Source organism: Lagenorhynchus albirostris, chromosome 17, assembly GCF_949774975.1.
Source record: "Lagenorhynchus albirostris chromosome 17, mLagAlb1.1, whole genome shotgun sequence".
Lineage (NCBI taxonomy): Eukaryota > Metazoa > Chordata > Mammalia > Artiodactyla > Delphinidae > Lagenorhynchus > Lagenorhynchus albirostris.
In genome coordinates this window covers 142,486-161,272 of record NC_083111.1, presented here as the reverse complement: position 1 = coordinate 161,272, position 18,787 = coordinate 142,486, and the positions used below count along the sequence as shown (strand labels likewise).

The following is an 18,787-nucleotide window of genomic DNA, read 5'->3' as shown; positions in this document are numbered from 1 at the left end:
CTTGATTCTACATTTTTTTTTTTTGGCCTTTTCACCCAGTTTAAAAGATTCTCTGCCAAAAGCCACAATAATTCTAAGCATGAAACAGAAATCCGAAACCCAACTCTTAAAAAAAAAAAAGACTAGATAATACTAACCAGGAGACTGTAATGTTCATCAGAGTCCCTAGCAAGGAGAACAAACAGAATTTAGCAGAGCACACCAGCCACCTGGGATCACAGTGTCACAGTGCTATCACCAGGCATGTCACCATGACTTGCTCTACAGGGGTAGCCTGTATTGTTCTGTAGAGGGTGAATGGGCAATAGAAGGTCCCATTTTTTAAGAAATCCAAGTAAGGAAAAAGCATACAAAGGCTCCAGGAAGGCAATAGATCCCTAAGCAAAGTGCATACAAAACCAGAGAAGAGGGAGTACTCTGGACCGAATGTTTGTGCCCCCACTAAATCCATATGTTGAACCCCTATCACCACAGTGTGGCTGTATTTGGAGATGGAGCCTCCAAGAAAGTAATTAAGGCTGAATGAGGTCACTAGGGTGGGGCCCTGACCTGACAGGATTAGTGAGTATCCTTAGAAGAAGAGACACCAAGAGATTCCCTGTATCTCTCTGCTGAGCACAGAAGAAAGGCCATGTGAGCACACATCCAGATGGCTGCTACCTAAAAGCCAGGAAGAGGGCTCTCACTAGAAACTGACCATGGTGGCACCTCAATCTTGAACTTCCAGCCTCTAGAACTGTGAGAAAATAAATGTCTGTTGTTTAAGCCCCGCATCTATGGTAATTTGTTATGGCAGCCCAAGCCGAATAAGACAGATTTTGGTACCATGAAGTGGGATGCTGCTGTAATAAATACCTGAAAATGTGGAAAGAGCTTTGTAACTGGGTAATGGGCAGAGGCTGGAGGAGTCTGGGGTGCTTGCTAGAAATATGGATGTTAAAGGTGATTCTGGTGAGGTATCAAACGGAAATGAGGAACAAGTTATTGGATACTGGAGGAAAGGTGATTGCTATGGACTGAATGTTTATGTCCCCCCCAAATCTATATATTGAGACCCTAATCCCTAATTTGACTGTGTTTGGAGGTGGGGCCGTTTGGAGATAATTAGGCCAAGAAGGTGGTGCCCTCATGAATGGGGTTAGTGCCCTTATAAGAAGAGACACAAGAGAGAGGATCTCTCTCTTAGCACGTGAGGACACAGCAGAAGGCAGCCATCTACAAATTAGGAAGAGGCTCTCACCAGGAACCAAATCAGCTGGTACCTTGGATTTGGACTTCCCAGCCCCCAGAGCTATTAGAAATAAATGTCTGTTGTTTAAGTCACCCAGTCTATGGTATTTTTATTACAGCAGCCCAAACTAAGACAGCAATTTTTATTATAAAATGGCAAAGAGCTTGACTGAATTTTTTTTAGTGTCGTATGGATGATGAAACATGTGAGTCGTGAGATTAGATAGTTATAAGAGATTTCTAAGCAAATGTTAAAGGTACGGCCTGAGTCCTCCTGACCTCTTACAATAAAATGCAAGAGAAAACAGATGGACTGAAGAAGGAATTGTTCTGCAAAAAGGAAGATTTGTAAAATTCTCAGCCTGTCCATATTGCAAAAAAATGGAAGAGCATGTTTGGAAAAGGATGCCAAAGGTGTAGCTAAACTATCACTCAATAAAGAGATTATGTGATTATAGGAGCAGAAACACTGCCAGTTTGAACTGAAGGAGACAGAAACCAGAGGAAATGAAGAAAGGCTGTTACACTTCCAACAGGGCAAAAGAACCATTCTGCTAATGTGCATCATCCTTCAAAAAAGGGAAGGATGACCCTAAAGGCAATCCAGAGATCGTAAGGGCTGGCACTCTCGCCACAGGCCCAGGGCAGGGCTGGTATGTTCTCCTGGGTTTCAAAGGGTAGGGCTGCCTCTAGGGTTTGGGCGGGCGAGGCCGCCCCTCCCTGCCTGGGGTGGCGCCTCTGCAGAGAGCCCTGGGTGAGGCCCAAGAGAGCTGGGGCGACACTGCCCTCCAGTGGACCTGGAGGCCAGAGCACGGAACCAAAGAGCATTGTCTTTGAGCCTTAAAATCTACTAGAACTTCCCTTGGTAGTTTTTGGACTTGCTTGGGACATATCACCCCTTTCTTCCTTCCTATTTCTTCTTTTTGGAACGGGATTGTCTACTCTGTACCTGACCCAGCATTGTATTTGGAAGCACATAACTTGGGTTTCACAGGCTCACAGTTGTTGTGGAATTTTGCCTCAGGATGAATCAGACCTGAGTCTCACCCATATCTGATTTAGATGATATTTAGGATGAAACTTTGGACTGTACAGTTGATGCTGGAATGAGTAAGACTTTGGGGGCTGCTGGGGTAGAATGAACGTATTTTGAATGTGAGAGGAGATGAATTATGGAAGGCCAAGGGCACAATGTTATAGACTGAATGTTTTCGGCCCTCAAAATTCGTATGCTGAAGCCCCCCCCGCAACCCCCCAGTGTACCTATAGTTAGAGAAGGGGCCTCTAAGGAAGAAACTAAAGTTAAATGAGCTCGTAAGGACAGGGGCACTGATTCGACAGAATTAGTGTCCCTACGAGAAGAGAAACCAGAGAGCTGGATTTCTCTCTCTTCCTCTCTCTCTCTCTCTGCATGAGCGCACAGCCAGATGGCAGCTGCCTACAAGCCAGAAAGAGAGCCCTCACCAGAACCAGATCATGCAGGCACCCTGATCTCAGAATTCCAGCCTCTAGACCTGTAAGCAGTAATGTCTGCTGTTTAAGCCACCCAGTCTGTGGTACTTTGTTATGGCTGCCCAAGCTGAGACAGGGGCTTATAACACGTTAAATTTCCCAAGGTGTAAATGTAAAATAGGTAGCTAGTGGGAAGCAGCGCATAGCACAGGGAGATCAGATCGGTGCTTTGTGACCACCTAGAGGGATGGGATAGGGAGGGTGGGAGGGAGACGCAAGAGAGAGGGGATATGGTGATATATGTATACGTATAACTGATTCACTTTGCTATACAGCAGAAACTAACACACCATTGTAAAGCAATTATACCCCAATAAAGATGCAAATAAATAAAGTTTCCTGTGCTATACAGAGAAAGAAAAAAAAATTTTTTTTCCAAGGTGTGGTGTGTATGGGACCACCTAGTGTGCAAACTGACCCCTTCCACTCTGAGTACAAAGAAAGGTCTTCTCTTCCATATTTAAAAACCTTATTTCATAGTACTGCAGGTAATATTTTTGGCTCAGAAAACAGGATTAAAATGGTGTCCAAAAATCACACTGAAAACAACTTTTAAAAGGTCACATGGGACTTCCCTGGTGGCGCAGTGGTTAAGAATCTGCCTGCCAATGCGGGGGACACGAGTTCGATCCCTGGTCCGGGATGATCCCACATGCCACGGAGAAACTAAGCCCGTGTGCCACAACTACTGAACCGGCGCTCTAGAGCTTGTGAACCGCAACTACTGAAGCCCACGCTCCCTAGAACCTGCATACTGCAACTACTGAGCCCATGTGCCGCAACTACTGATGCCTCTGCGCCTAGAGCCCGTGCTCTGCAATGAAAGAAGCCACCGCAATGAGAAGCCTGTGCACCACAATGAAGAGTAGCCCCCACTCACTGCAACTAGAGAAAGCCCACACGCAGTGACGAGGACCCAACGCAGCCCCCAAAAAACCCCAAAGTACCTTAAAAAAGGTCATATGGCTGTTAAATATCTCTATAAATTTAACATCAGCTGAAAAGTAAATAAATGCGATGAGAAAAATTTTAAGAACCCAATTACAAAATAGCAAATTACTAATTGGGGGTTGTTAGTAGAGCCCTCTAGAATTTGGAACTCATACCCACCCTCTTCTAAGCAATCCTGAAGAAGGACAGAATTGCATGTGCATCTGTAGAGAAGAGCATACCCACTGCCAGGGCAACACACTGTAAATCTTGTAGATACACTTACTGATGTGCTGATAGAATCCAGGGTGTCCCTACTGCCATGTTATTCTTTTTTATTTATTTATTTATCTATCTACCTATCTATTTATTTATATTTTGGCTGTGTTGGGTCTTAGTTGCTGCGCACGGGCTTTCTCTAGTTGCGGCAAACAGGGGCTACTCTTTGTTGCGAGATGCACGGGCTTCTTTCTCATTGTGGTGGCTTCTCTTGCTGTGGAGCACAGGCTCTAGGCGTGCAGGCTTCAGCAGCTGTGGCACGCGGGCTCAGTAGTTGTGGCGCACGGGCTTAGTTGCTTTGTGGCATGTGGGATCTTCCTAGACCGGGGCTTGAACCCGTGACCCCTGAGTTACCAGGCGGATTCTTAACCACTACACCTCCAGGGGAGTCCTGCCGTGTTATTCTTGATACTTCCTCCACTATCAACCCTCAACCCCCTCTCACTCTCTAAGAACTATTAATAAAGGGTATTCCAGTGAAGAACTTCTAATTCATCAGTTAAGTCCATTTAAATTAGGTCAAAATAGGCAAAATCTACAATTAGGCAGAGCAGTACACGTCCCAGGAGGAGTACAGTGAATTCACAACTACTAAACAAAAGTAGGTATTTTGGTCTTGGGTGCTATCTCCTCCCAAGGACACTGTAACAAACACTAACAGGGAGGAGAGGGAAAAGAAGAGAGATTAACTCACGGATGCAAATGAGATGATATCATAAAAGTTATCATCTCTCAAAGGGCGTGCAGGGAGAGACCAGAGAGTGCAATCACAAGTGAAACACTCAGGGACCCGGAGGGGGAAGCACTCTGAGAATGACTTTACACAGGAACACTGGACAGGGACAGGTAAAAGAGCAACACAGAATCCCAAAGTAGAAATCACCTAAGGGTTGACAAAATCAAATTTTCTCAGTAAAGAAACAGGCACAGATCAAGTGACCTGCATGGGCCTTCACTTCCGGCAGAGTTGGGACCATTTCTGCACTCTGGTGTCACGTGGAATTTTAAAATTTACCACTGACACCATTTATTTACTACATAAACACATCCTGAGTCACCAGGCATGGCTCAGGTTGCTAGGTCAGCCCTACACTTCCTTGTAGCACTTTGCAGAGTTAGGATTTACCTATACTTTATATAATTACAATACAATAGGATACCAGAAGTATAACTACAAACAAAGAAAAGTATACTAGGCCTAGTGGTCAAGTGTATGTCATGAAAGACACAGGTGATACAGGAAGGAGGTATGTAGCGCTGTGACGGGTGCAAGGTGGCACAGCAAGGGGTTGGGTTGTGAGAGATAACCAGTCAGGTAGGCTGGGACCCTGGACCAAGAATGCTCACCAGAGACTTTAACGGTGACGGATATTTACTCTGACAGAAGAGGCAGTCAATGGAAGTTTTTTAAAGCAGACAAGTGATATCAGATTTGCCTCTTAGGAAGATGACTCTGATAGTCTGAAAATGAGGAAAGGGCAGTGGCAGGGAGACCAGATGGAGACTGACACAGTAATCCAGGCCCAAGGGAACAGGGGCCTGAACTAGTGGTTGATGGGATCAATGGAGAGACTGACTTGAGAGGCAGTTCTAAGGTAGAATCACTAGCATCTAGGGACTGGATGGATTGAAAAAATGTACAAGAAAGCCCAATGTAAGGCTGCGCAGTTCATGCGCCCGGGCAGGCAGGTGCTGGGGCACGTTGAGTCTGCTGGGTCTGCAGGACGCTTAGGTGCAGGCGGTGCTGAGGCTGGGCCAGGGAAGGCCACGGGACAGACTTACCAGACCGCCTAGCAGTCCTGGCGGAGGTGGCATGGAGACCCCAGATTACCCAGGAAGGGGACACAGGACGAGAAGAGGGCCAAGACAGAAGTCTGAGGAACACCTGTTGACGCCAGCCATCCTTCAGGCACCAGCGTCCCAAGTGGAAATTATAACCCCTTTGAAAGTAAAAATGAGCTGAAGGAGTGTGGAAAACTAGACTGGTGAAAAGGTTAAGATGACACACACAAGATTTCACAGCATGGACAAAGGCCAGTGCGATACTGAACTAGGCTGGAGGATAAAAACGACAACTGGTTGAGCGAGCCAGAGAAAAGCCTGCCTTGCCAATATCAACACTTTTCTAAAGGTTAAAACCAGAATTTTGAACATATAGATAATTTTTGTCATTAATGAGGTCCCAATTTAACTCTATGAATGAATTTTGATTCACTGAACCACACGTGGAATTCAACGGGAACCACGTTTTACCCACTGTATAATTCATTTAGAATGGGCTAACTGTGCAGTCTTATTTTTGGATCATTTACAACAGAAAACAGAAATGAAGATTCTTTTAAAGCTCAGATCTATCAGAAAACGATCTGTAGAATTACTATTTTTCTTTTCATGTAAAAAGAAATGGAGAAAGCACAGATTAAATAAATTTAGAGGGAACCTGAAAGCATCATTTAATTCTGCTGTATCACCAAACCTCATTTTATATACTTTTAGGTAGAAAAACTCGTAAGAATTAAAAATGGATGTGGCAGAAGCAGCCAAGGGGTGACAGATACGTTAGCTGGAGAGTTGAGTTTGGTATTAGTATCCCTTCCTCTGTTCCTCAGGTCCCATCATTATTTTTAACATAATTATGAAATAACTTGGTATTATGAAATTCATTCACATATGAATTCTTTATTCTTCTGTTAACTTATACTTAAAATGATCACTGGAAATTATAGTCATTTGGGACATGAAATCACATCTCTAACAGTGGGCAAACTAGTATCATACTTTGTTTCCTGACTTAAATAACTCAAGAGTATTAATGTGAATTCCTCCTGCCCATGACTACAAAGAACAATATTAAATACCACTGCTGTACCGAAATGTGGGTCTGGATATAAAAAAAAGGGGGGAAAATAAAGCTTAGACCCTAATTGGCTTTCTGGTTTTATTGGTCAGAGGGGAGCTGGAGACAATCCAGAGGCAGCTCCCTTGACCCAGAGGAAAGGGGAAGTTAAGAAAAGGAACTGCGTGAAACCTCTCCAGCAACCTGGGGCTGACCCACACTGAGTAGGTCACAAGCAGTGTTCCTTCACTTGAAGCAAAGGGTGGTTAAGTAAGGTAGATCAAGGAGTTTAAGAAAACATTTTAAATGAGTTTTCTAAGACTCTGAACTAAAAAATACAACCCGCTTCATGTCATTCTCATTTCATAAATCTAAACAGACATGCATTGTTTTTAAGCTTGTCATATTGTGTCAAAAATCCCATGTCGTTTACATACACTACCAAACGTAAAATAGATAGCTAGTGGGAAGCAGCCACATAGCACAGGGAGATCAGTTCGGTGCTTTGTGACCACCCAGAGGGGTGGGATAGGGAGGGTGGGAGGGAGGGAGACGCAAGAGGGAAGAGATATGGAAACATATGTATATGTATAGCTGATTCACTTTGTTTTAAAGCAGCAACTAACACACTATTGTGGAGCAATTATACTCCAATAAAGATGTCAAAAAAAAAATCCCATGTCCCCACAGAAACTAAAGATTTAAAAGGCATAAAATATTGACAAAAGTCAGCCAAATTAAATGAACAGATAACCACATGCTTCATGTCCTAGCTTTAAACACTGAACATTAGAAGACTTAGACTAAATCATATATCTTTTTAACAATTATTTTTCAAGTAACTGAGGGATCTTAGTTTACCAACTAACTTGCTTTGGTAGAAAGAATCAGCCTAACGTTTCCTAACCCAAGACACTCTTCCATTATGAGAAAGTACCGCATCAAAGCGATTAAGAAACTAGGTGACTGGGAAGGAGACACGCGCGTCTCCACGAAGTCCTGGCTCTTCCTGCTCCACTGCTGTCGCTGTACAGGAAAGGCTGCCCTGCTGTTCCTGCTTTCTCTCCTGACCACTCAAGTGGGGAGTCTGGAACATGACCCCATTTCAGGGGGCTCCGTGGCCTCAGAGGAGCCCCTGCAAAGCAGTGAGGAAGAGGCAAGGGGCCAGATTTCTGGCTTCGAATTCCCAGCAAGTCCGAGTGAGCCCCGCTCCACGGGCGCCACTACACTGGAGGTTAGAAGCTTCCTGTGTGTCAGGGGCACAGCGATGCCCACGTAAGGTTCATGCAGGGAGAGAAGGAACAGTGCCTAGGGACCCGCTGTGGCCTTGGAGACGGAAGCCTCTGAGTGCTCAGAGCTAACTATGCTAGAGGGCAAGGGCCAACTAACACTCTGCCTTGTGAAAACTGTCTCACTGGAAAAATCAGCCTCGTTATTGAACTTTTCACATCCTGACACAAAAGTATAAATTTTACTACTTCTTGAGGAAAAGTCAGGGTGGAACTCTCTATTTCACATTCTCCTCCCTTCTCTAATTGTGAAAATAATACATTTGATTTTAACAAATTTCTTCTTTTATAAGAGGAACATTTTTTTAAAACCCTGTCCCAACACCTTTTCCAATGATAACCTTTGTTAACATTTTTGTACAACTTATTTTATAGTATTTACTAAGACTTCCAAACTATTATATAATGTGAAGAAAATCTAAAAGCATTAGAAGTACCCAGGAGCACTATCCTGAAGATTTTATTATAATCATCAGAATAAGGAATGGTACATGATATCTTTTAATTTTTCTTGAAACTGTATAAATACAACATTCTTCAGGAGTACTCACTGCAGTTACCCTCCTTTAGAGCTTGACGGAGTAACCCTTATTCCCTTTGGCTTTGTTTCTTTTGTCTGATTTTCCAAAATGTGCTTCAATAAGTAAAATTTTATAGACATTATTAAAACATCTTCAAGTGTAAAATACTGTTTTGTTTCCTTCTAAAGAATAAATCTTTAATAGTAATTTTAAATAAGGAAGCAAGAAAAAATTAATTATAAGATTATGACAGAGTCAGATCTGTCAGTGATGAACCCACATTTGCTGCTTAATAAAAGTTTGAATGAAAGAAATAAGAGACAAAGTAAAACAAATACACACAAGTTAAAATATTAAGGCCACCTGTCATGATAAAACAAAGAGATGAGGCACCAATACACTGTATTTCGCTAGTAACTAAAAACCCTGAAATTAACAGAAAACCTCTATTTCTATTGAGTAGCGATGGTTATAGGGATACTTGCTTTACAAGTACTTGTTAAGGTATATATCTACGTTTTCTATATTATCTTCTTTGTGATATATTTCAACACAAAATAATAATTTAAGAAAAGCAAATATTCACAAGGTAAAGGTTCTTCAAAATAAAAAATCTGTTGCATCCCAGATTTTCCAAAGCTTTAAATTGTACTTTTATATTTCTCTGCTTGAATAAAATGTATACCAAATAAACTGCTCCCTACTGAATTTCAATAATAACCTTTAAAAAAAACCTTTCAATTATAATGATTGTGTGCAAGTGGAAAAATATTTAAACTATGGGCTATTCAGTATCTGGAGCCTGTGCTCCGCGGCGGGAGAGGCCACAGCAGTGAGAGGCCTGCGTACCGCAAAACAAAACAAAACAAAACAAAAACAAAAACAAAAACAAAAAAAATATGGGCTATTCAGGTCAATGAGTACATGGAAAGATACTCGACATCATTAATCATTACAGAAATGCAAATCAAAACCACAATGGGCTATCACTCCATACATGTCAGAATGGCTATCATCAAGAAGACAGATAAATGCTGGTTAGGATGTGGAGAAAAAGGAACCCTTGTGCACTGTTGGTGGGAATGTAAACTGGTGCAGCCACTGTGGAAAACAGTATGGAGGATCCTCAAAAAATTAGAACTACCATATGATCCAGCAATTCTAGTTCTGGGAACACATCAGAAAGAAATGAAAACACGATGTCAAAGAGATAGCTGCACCCTCATGTTCACTGCAGCATTGTTGACAATAGCCAAGATGTGGAAATAACCAAAGTATCTATCAATGGATGAATGGATAAAGAAAGTGTGAGAGAGATATACATATATATTTATATACTACATATATATAAAATATCCCAGTGTGTATACATCTCTCACACACACACACACACACACACACACACACACACACACAGAGGAATGTTATTATTCAGGCATAAAAGAGAAGTTCTGCCATTTCCAACAATACGGATTGACCCTGAAGTCATCATGCTAAGTCAGAGAAAGACAAATACAGTATGATCTCACTTAGATCTCACTTTAATCTAAAAAAACACACATACAAAAACAAAAAAACCAACAAACCAAACTGATAGAAAAAGAGATCAGATTTGCGGTCACTAGAAGCAGGGTTGGAGGAAGGGGCAATTGGAGGAAGGTGGTCAAAAGGCACAAACTTCCAGTTCTAAGATAAGTACGTACTAGGGATGTGATGTACAGCACGGTGACTAAGTTAATGCTGCTGTGTGGTACGTAGGGAAGTTGTTAATAGATCCTGAGAGTTCTCATCACGAGGGAAAAAGTGTATTTTTTCTTTCTCTTTTCTTTTGTATGCATATGAGATGATGGATATTAATTAAACTTGTGATGATACATATATGTATATCAAATCATTACGCTTTATACCTTGCACTTATAGTGATTATATCTCAATAAAACTGAAAAATATCTCTCAATAAAACTGAAAAAAATTGTATCTCGATAAAACTGAAAAAAGATAGAAACAAGAAAAATATGGGCTATTCAAAATCTCAGTTAAATTATGATTTTTCTTGCAAAAATTAATAAGTAACAAAACCACTATTCCATAACTCTTTAGCCACATTTCTTTGATATTCTGGCCTGGAAACTAGACAGAGACTGGAGGCATCCACTGTAAATGTGAAGCTCTCCTCCGCGGCCTGTCCAGCACAGCGCCCCTCCACAATGCCTCACAGATCCTGCACTGTGCCAACCTGTACCTATATTTTTCCTTTGCTTATCATCTATCTCACTCAACACAATGAAAGTTCCACGAGTGTAGTGACAATGGTGTATATTGTCTGGGACACAGCAGGCTCTCAATAAACACCTGTGGAAGGAATAAATGAAAGATGAAGTGTCCAGTTCCTTGCCTGTGCCTGTCTCTTGCTACCATCCCATCTCCACCACCAGATTCTAAGCGCCAGAAAATTAGCAGTGAGGGAGAATAACATTTATTTCATATAACTAAAATTAGCACAGAAATATGGGCACATAAAAAATGTCCCTCTGCACAAGTGATGTACGTGACAATTTCACAGAAAAAGACACTGAAACTGCTTGGTTGCTTACCTTCTACAATACAATTTAGAGCAGAATCGCTGTGTTTTTAATTAGCTAATTGAAGTGACCTTAAACAACCCCCCCCCCAAAAAGCCTTTATCAAGAATAGGCAGTGAAAAACTTAACATTTAAAGAGTAAGGCCCTGTCTCCTGCCTCCAAATCAGCTTTCTTCACTTAACAAATCATCTCTGACTCTAGGGACTAGAAAATAAAATGTCTGGATACTTTTAGGATTTGGAAGGCATAGTGCAGCTCCACAGGGTTGCTCTGAGAGCTGTGTGCACTCCTCACTCAGGGCCTGGCAGGAGGCGCATTCAGTGGGAGCCATCACTTGTATTATCTACATCAGTCTAAACTCCAGTGTCTCACCTACTTGCATCATCTCTGAAAAACTTTCAAGTCTGGCATCCAGAAATCCAAGGAGAAATTATGAACAGCAAATTCTCCCCTCCCCTGAATTTAGAGATTGTTCTCTGGAGGAGGAAACAACAACAAATAAAAAGCAAACACCCCACAAAACAACAACAAAAGCTCTGGCAGTGGAGTGTGTAATAAAATGTGGCACTGGAAAACAGTAAGGTAGTGAATGTAATTTTGAAAAAATCACGGTGGGAAAAATAAGGAAATAATTATTCTCTGGCAGACAGGCAGCCTTGTGTGAATTTACTGATATTTTAAGGAAACTCAGTATTTCATCTAGGTGAGCCCACAGGGGCTGTTTGCCAACTATATGGGACACCCAAGGGCTGGTTAGCACTGTATGTGGACGCAAGATTTCACATGTGGTTGTATCAGGATGCTGGTGAGCAATGCTGGCAAAAGGCACGGACAGAGGTATTTACAGTATTTTGTGGCCTACACTTTACAAAGTTTCAGCTGACCACAACTCAGTGGCAAAACGGTAAAAAAAAAAATTAAAATCCTTTTAATCCAAAAGCTATTAAATGCTAATGTCAATGTGAATAACTAGGTTCATGCTTTGCTCTGATACCACCAATCTAAATTCGAGGTGACACATTTACTGCTTTTGAAACACATACACGTGCACAGAAACCTAAAGTACATCTGTCCTCACAGGCCAGTGCTCACACACACGCCCTCAGCGAGCACTGCCAACACGTTCAATGGCAGCAAGGTGACGAACAAGGAAATCCAGAGAGAATTCTGCTTTGGACGACAGTAACTGCTACTGCACTTCATTGATTTCCCTCCTTTCTTATCCACCCCCTTCTTCCTTCTGAAGTTTAGAGCGAACTTCTACGAACAAAAATCTTGTGAAAAATAATTTATCTCAAACCCATCATTTTTTCTGTTGCACTTCTTCTTTCTTCTTTTTTTCTCTTTACACTCTTCCTGAACAGTATAAGAAGTTCAGTTTCTTTTTCATCCAAGAATATCTGTAACTATTATTAGTCTTAAAAACATAGATATCAAACATATTGTGAAAATATTTGTTGCACTGTTACTAAACAGAGGTCAGACAAAGGAATCATTACACTCACATCTACAGAAGTCGGGCACAATATGGGCTCATGTCCTCAGGGCCTGGATCTGCCTTCCCAGCAATCTACCCAGAACAAGATGGGCCACGATCACGGGCCAGCAAGGGAGACTGTTTGATATAAATCTGACTCTGCCACCTGCTAGCCAGGACACAGGACCCTGCCTGTCCAGATTCTCTCTGTCTCTAAAATAGGATCAGAGAACCTAACTGAAAGGTCGGCTGTGAGGATTAAATGAGATGATAAACATGTGAAATACTCTGAATATCACTTAATAGAAACTGACCATTGCCATCCAGGTAAATGGCAAACTAGTGTTGGAAAACTGTTTCCCCTCAAATAGGAAGAAGAGAAATAAAATGGTTCCTGAAAAGAAATCTAGGAAATATTTTTCTCTTGTTTCTATAATCACAATTCTCTATTCTACAGCCATATTTTAAATTGCATATTTGCAAGGCATCACATTGCAATAAAATCCAAGAGTGGCCTCCAAGCCCTGAGTGGTCTACCCTCTGCCTTCTCTTCTGTGTTTCATCCAACACACCCATCTATATTGGCCTTCATGTGCAGTGCACATGCTTCTCTCTGTTCTTTCAACAGCAAAGCTCAATCTCTCCTGAGTGTATCAAAAAACAACTACAACAAAAACCAAGAAAATAGGCACACATAAAAATTTACTCAACTTTTAAGAACCTTGAGATGTATGTCTTTTATATTGAAATGTACTAGAAGGTACTAACAAGGTAAACAAAACTGATTATTAAATGGTAAGAGTTATAAAACAGCCCAGAAAAGTAAGCTATCCATGAGGGAAGAAAAGAAGAGTTGAAATCCACAAACTAAAGGTGTTAAAAAAATTTTTTTCTTAAAGCCAGAAACATGTGCTAGAGATACTCACTGAAGTATCTGATATTAATATGCAACGTCTTACAAAACTAGACAAGCACTTACTATAACACCCAGCAACTGCACCCCTGATCATTTATACCAGAAAATTAAACACCTATGTTCACTCAAAATCTTGTTCACAGCACCTTTATTTGTAAGGTCCAAATGTCCCTCCACAGGTGCACAAAGTGTGGTACATCCATATCACAGAGTAAGAGGAACTAACTGCTGATATACACACAAACTTGGATAAATCTCAAGGGAATGGTGTTGAGTGAGAAGAAGTCAATTCCCCAAAGGTTACATACCATATTATTTCACTTATGGAACATTTCTGAGATGACAGTGGTGAACACACTGGTGGTTGCGAGGCTTTAGGTGGGAAGAGGTGGCTAAAAGGGAGTCCGCGGGATCCTGATGATGAGTGTCCTGTATCTTGACTGTGGTAATGGGCACATGAATCTACCCAGGTGATAAAATTACATAAACAAAACACACACACACGAGTGCATATAAGCTGGTAAAACCTGAATAAGGTTGGTGAATTGTATCTGGATCAATTCCTGGTTGTGCCAGCGACAGACATAGACATAGGAAACCAGACGTAGGAAAACCGTCAGCCTTGGTGGAACGAGGTGAGGGGCGCAAGAAGCCACTGTGTTATTTCTTAGAATGGCATTAGTTTAATGTGAATCTACAATTATCTCCAAATGAAAAGGTTTTTTTTAAAAGGCAGAAAGGGCTTCCCTGGTGGCGCAGTGATTGGGAGTCCGCCTGTCGATGTGGGGGATGTGGGTTCGTGCCCCGGTCCGGGAAGATCCCACATGCCGCAGAACGGCTGGACCCGTGAGCCATGGCCGCTGAGCCTGTGCGTCCCGGAACCTGTGCTCCGCTACGGGGGAGGCCGCGGCAGTGGGAGGCCCGCGTACCGCAATAAAAAAAAAAAAAAAAGGCAGAAAGATGTGTTGAAGACATCTACTCAAATATTTCAAGTTAGTAAGCAGGCTCCACGTCCCTCTCAACTGTGGAATAATTAGATAATGCTCCTCAAATATAAGAAACTTGGGAAGAAAGGCCTCAGGCTAAATTATTACAATTACAGATTAATTTTGTAAACCATAATTTCTCATATCTGAGGGATGTAAAGGTAGACTCAGTGAGATATACTATACTTAATATTCAGAACAAAAACCAAGATGTGGTTCATAAATTACTACTAACTCCTAGACTTCTCAAACCCATCAGAAGAAGGAAAAATCAAGCCCGACACAGTGCCCTGGTCATTCAAAATTAACCAAAGCTCAATAACGCTCTTGAGTCTGAAGAGAAGAAGACGGGATTCTGACTGCGGTACTGTGCAAACCCAAAGGTACACCCACACCCTAAGGGGGAGGAGAAGCTGCTGCTCTCGGTTGCTTCTGAACTTCCAGATCTGGCAGCAGTGAAACCAACCTCAGAATGACAGTGCTTCTGTGTTTCCACAGTCTATCAAGTCCCAGGGCCATCCTAGAGCTGCACATCCTTCCCATGCAGTTTGATTTATTATTAGCACAGTTCATAAGGCAAGGGTCTACAGTTACACGCATTTTTGACAGGGAAATTAAGAGGATTAGAGAGTTTAATTACAGAGATATTTTAACAAATCCATCGCTGAATTTCAGCTGTTTACTAAATTTTAGTTCTTGGGATTGGGGAGACAGGGAGTTACCTCTACTTAATATTTTCGAGTTTTTCTCTCATTTATTCAGTTGCTATACACATACAGAAATGAGAAAAAACTTTTCTTATGTTAAAAGAAGAAACTTCTTCTGCCAGGCCACACAGGAAACAAAACATCAAATAGTGAAATGTTCCTCCTAATATATGTTTATAATGAGTTATATCAAAAGTAAAGAAAAAGACACAACTTATTACAAGACATCAAGGGGAGGATTCACAGATCTGAAAAATAAATTCATCCAAGAGACAAACAAAACCCAAGTTCCTAAATATAGAGACTTCTAACAGAAAAATCTATTAGAGATGGTCACATTCATATTTTCAAATTCACGGGTTAATTTTTGGCTCTGGTTTTTTGTTTTATTTTGTTTTTGTCTTTTATTCATGGTATAATTAAATATCACGAATACCCTCTATTCCCAAATTAAAGAAGAGAAAACATAAGGAACATTCCAAATAAGCTATTTGGTGCCAATGAGCCAAACAAAAGGTCATCTTTTCCCCTCGGTCCAGGCACCCAGGCACACTAGTTTGTCTTGGTATTTTTCTAGTCCAGCCTCCAGAAGACACTCTCTCAGCTCTGTGCTTGACAATTTGGTTCATTCACTGTAATGCTGCAACTCATTAGAAGGGTTCTGCACCAATTTAGTGAGCCTAGGATTTTGGTACATCACTGAGCTTGGTGTTGTTTATTAAATGTTTGTTTCAGGGGTGTGTGTGTGTGTGTGTGTGTGTGAGTGATATGTGTGAATGTCGTGTGTGTATTGGGAGATGCTGTAAGATGTACTGTTTACTGTGGGTCACAGCCAGAAAAGTCTGAAAGCTACTGGGACAGAGCAAGAAAAAGGTATAGTACAGAACCCTCCCACTCAGATCTTTGGACACCTAGAGAAAAAGGTGTAAAAATAGTGATGATCAACTTCATATATTTTAATGTAAAAATACTTTTAACTGGCATTTTCTTTACTCACAGATGCCAGTGCAAGCCTTACCTGAAAGTGTCCTTTGGTAAGAAAGATACTGATGTCTCCACAAAGAAACAGCAGATCTCTCTCGATTCTGCAGTCCATTTAGTCTTTCTGCTAGCCCGCCTCTGTTCAACAAATTATAATGTATTAAGCTTAGTTAAAAGAAAAGCTTCAGAATAGTTGGTACATTTATATTTTATACCCTCCAATCAGGCACAAATAAAGCATTCAAATTTTAACTTGTTTGGCAATACATTCTCTTCCTAGAGGCCAAATCCTTCTAGGTTAGTAATCTCCTTTTTAAAGATTTCTCGGAAGATCAGTTTTCTGATTCTTAGAAATACGGGCTCCTCTGAGATCAGTATGACTTCCGGACTATCCTTTCTTAGTTTACTTATTCCATATATATGTCCTGATTACGTGTTTCCTACTCTACCTAGCCAAGCACCAGGTGCCAAGGGTACAAAGAAGGCAATAAGCCATGTCACGGTGGGCCTTACAATCTGATCAGCAGACGGGCAAACAGATAATTGTAAAATGGGTTCAGAGTTGTAGTCAAGAATAAAACCTGTACACTGTTGATAGGTAGAACACTCAAATAAGGATTTGGGTATGGGCTCATTACTTGGCCTACAGAGATAATTGAGTATTAATCATAAACATACAGCAAGGATACCAACATTATACAAAGAAGAAAACTTCCATGCATGACAGGAAGACAATTCATAACAATGGACATACAGGCACTTCACAAGAGCCCTGACCTATCAATGACTAGACAGATAGATAGATAGGTAGGTAGATAAATTATAAATTCATATAAACACACATTTTTTTAAATTCGTAAACTACCTATACTCAGAAGTCAGCAGCTCCTAACACATCTATGATCTTAAGAGAAATCAAGATCAGCTGTTAATCACCATTATGACTACATGTTATATAATTTATCAATGTATTATCTCATAAAATTATGTTCACTGATCATTTCACTACATTATCTCGTTTTATTCTAATAATATCCCTTTGAGGTAGAAAGAACAGACATCAATACCCACCTCATACATTATAAAATCAGAGCTTAGAGAGAGGTTAAGAAAATTCTCCAATATTGTATAACTAGCCAGATGAGGAAACATTCTTGAAAACAGAAAGAACTGAGCACAGTGTATGGCATTTAGTAAATCTTCAAAAAATGTTAGTCACTGGTGTTACTGATTCTGTTAGATTTTTACTTGCACCCTATGCTCTTTCCACAATGATTGAAGGATCTTACTTTAAAACATATTATATATATTGTCACTACCAACTACTTTGTTTTCCTATAGGTAGCTGTTTTTCTACAGGCAGTAATTATTTCTGAATACGTGTGTGTGCAAGCAGTATATATAACAGCAATTTTTTAAAAATTATCATAATCACATATATGCCAAAGAATCTCTACTTTATATATATGCAAGCCCTTCTTATCATTCTGTTTACATGAAGTAACTCATTTATACACCCCCTCTAAACAACACCACAAAAGGAGGTACTACTGTCATCTTTATTTTACAGATGATGAACAGAGACACTGAGTGCGCAGCACTGCAGGTGAGACATCTGCTGAGGGCACAGCTGGATGCATGCCACGCAGTCTGGCCCCAGAGATCACAAGCTTAGACTCATGATGTACCTACTGCCTCTTCAAGAATACTTACTACTTAATTCCCCAAAGTCTTAATTGCTTTATTTTGGTGGTGTGTTAAATTGAATAGACAGAGATGTTTCCCTTTGTTTTATACCATATAAGACTCTGTATAGTATGTTTGTGAAAGACTGAACTAGAATAATGAAAGTTTGTTTGCAAAAAAAAAAGAATACTTACTACTTAAAGAACTAATCCTAACCCTGAACGAACTTTTTGGCCAACCCATTATAATAAACACAAGAAAAAAAGCAACACACTGTGTTCTTTGAACTATGGTTTAGATAATTATTTGCCAAATGTTGGTTTTCAATCTTATGAGATTTCTTTAGAGAGAAGAAAAAAAAGGACAAAATACAATCTGAAAGAAGTATATAGTTAATGCCAAGCCCTAGAATCTCACAAGTAAACTGCAGGAATTACAGGATGAAAGATAGAAAGCAAGAGGAAAAATGAAGGCAGAAGAGTTCTCCACAGGCGGGAGCATCTGAAACCGTAATAGAGAATCTGCATTTCCACCTTGGTTTTAGTCATAGGGTCACAGGATACCTCTGCTCCAAGAATACCTGCAGGGAATTCTGAGCTGGTGCACCAGACTTAGGAATGGAAACACCATGACCTCTAGTCAACAATCATAATTCTAGTAAAAAACCTCTCGTACATTAAAAAAAAAAAAAAAGGTTCAAGAAGGCTCTGCTACAATACATACAAATTAACTCTTTTTTTGTTTTCTTTTTCTTTTCAATTTTATTGAGATATATTTGACAAATAAATCTGTAAGCATTTACAGCGTACACTGTGGACACTGGATACATGCGTGCATGTTAAAGGACCCCCCCC

The 18,787-nt window shown here is 40.7% G+C and overlaps 1 protein-coding gene across 2 annotated transcripts in view; it reads right to left on the bottom strand.

The window, feature by feature from the left end:
• SPIDR (scaffold protein involved in DNA repair) overlaps positions 1-18,787 on the bottom strand; it is a 354,487-nt gene that overhangs the window by 199,804 nt on the left and 135,896 nt on the right. For both annotated transcript variants that reach the window (XM_060128290.1, XM_060128291.1), the window contains exon 7: positions 16,285-16,385. In XM_060128290.1, coding sequence (XP_059984273.1) covers positions 16,285-16,385 — 101 coding nt within the window. The remainder of the gene's footprint in view (positions 1-16,284; positions 16,386-18,787) is intronic.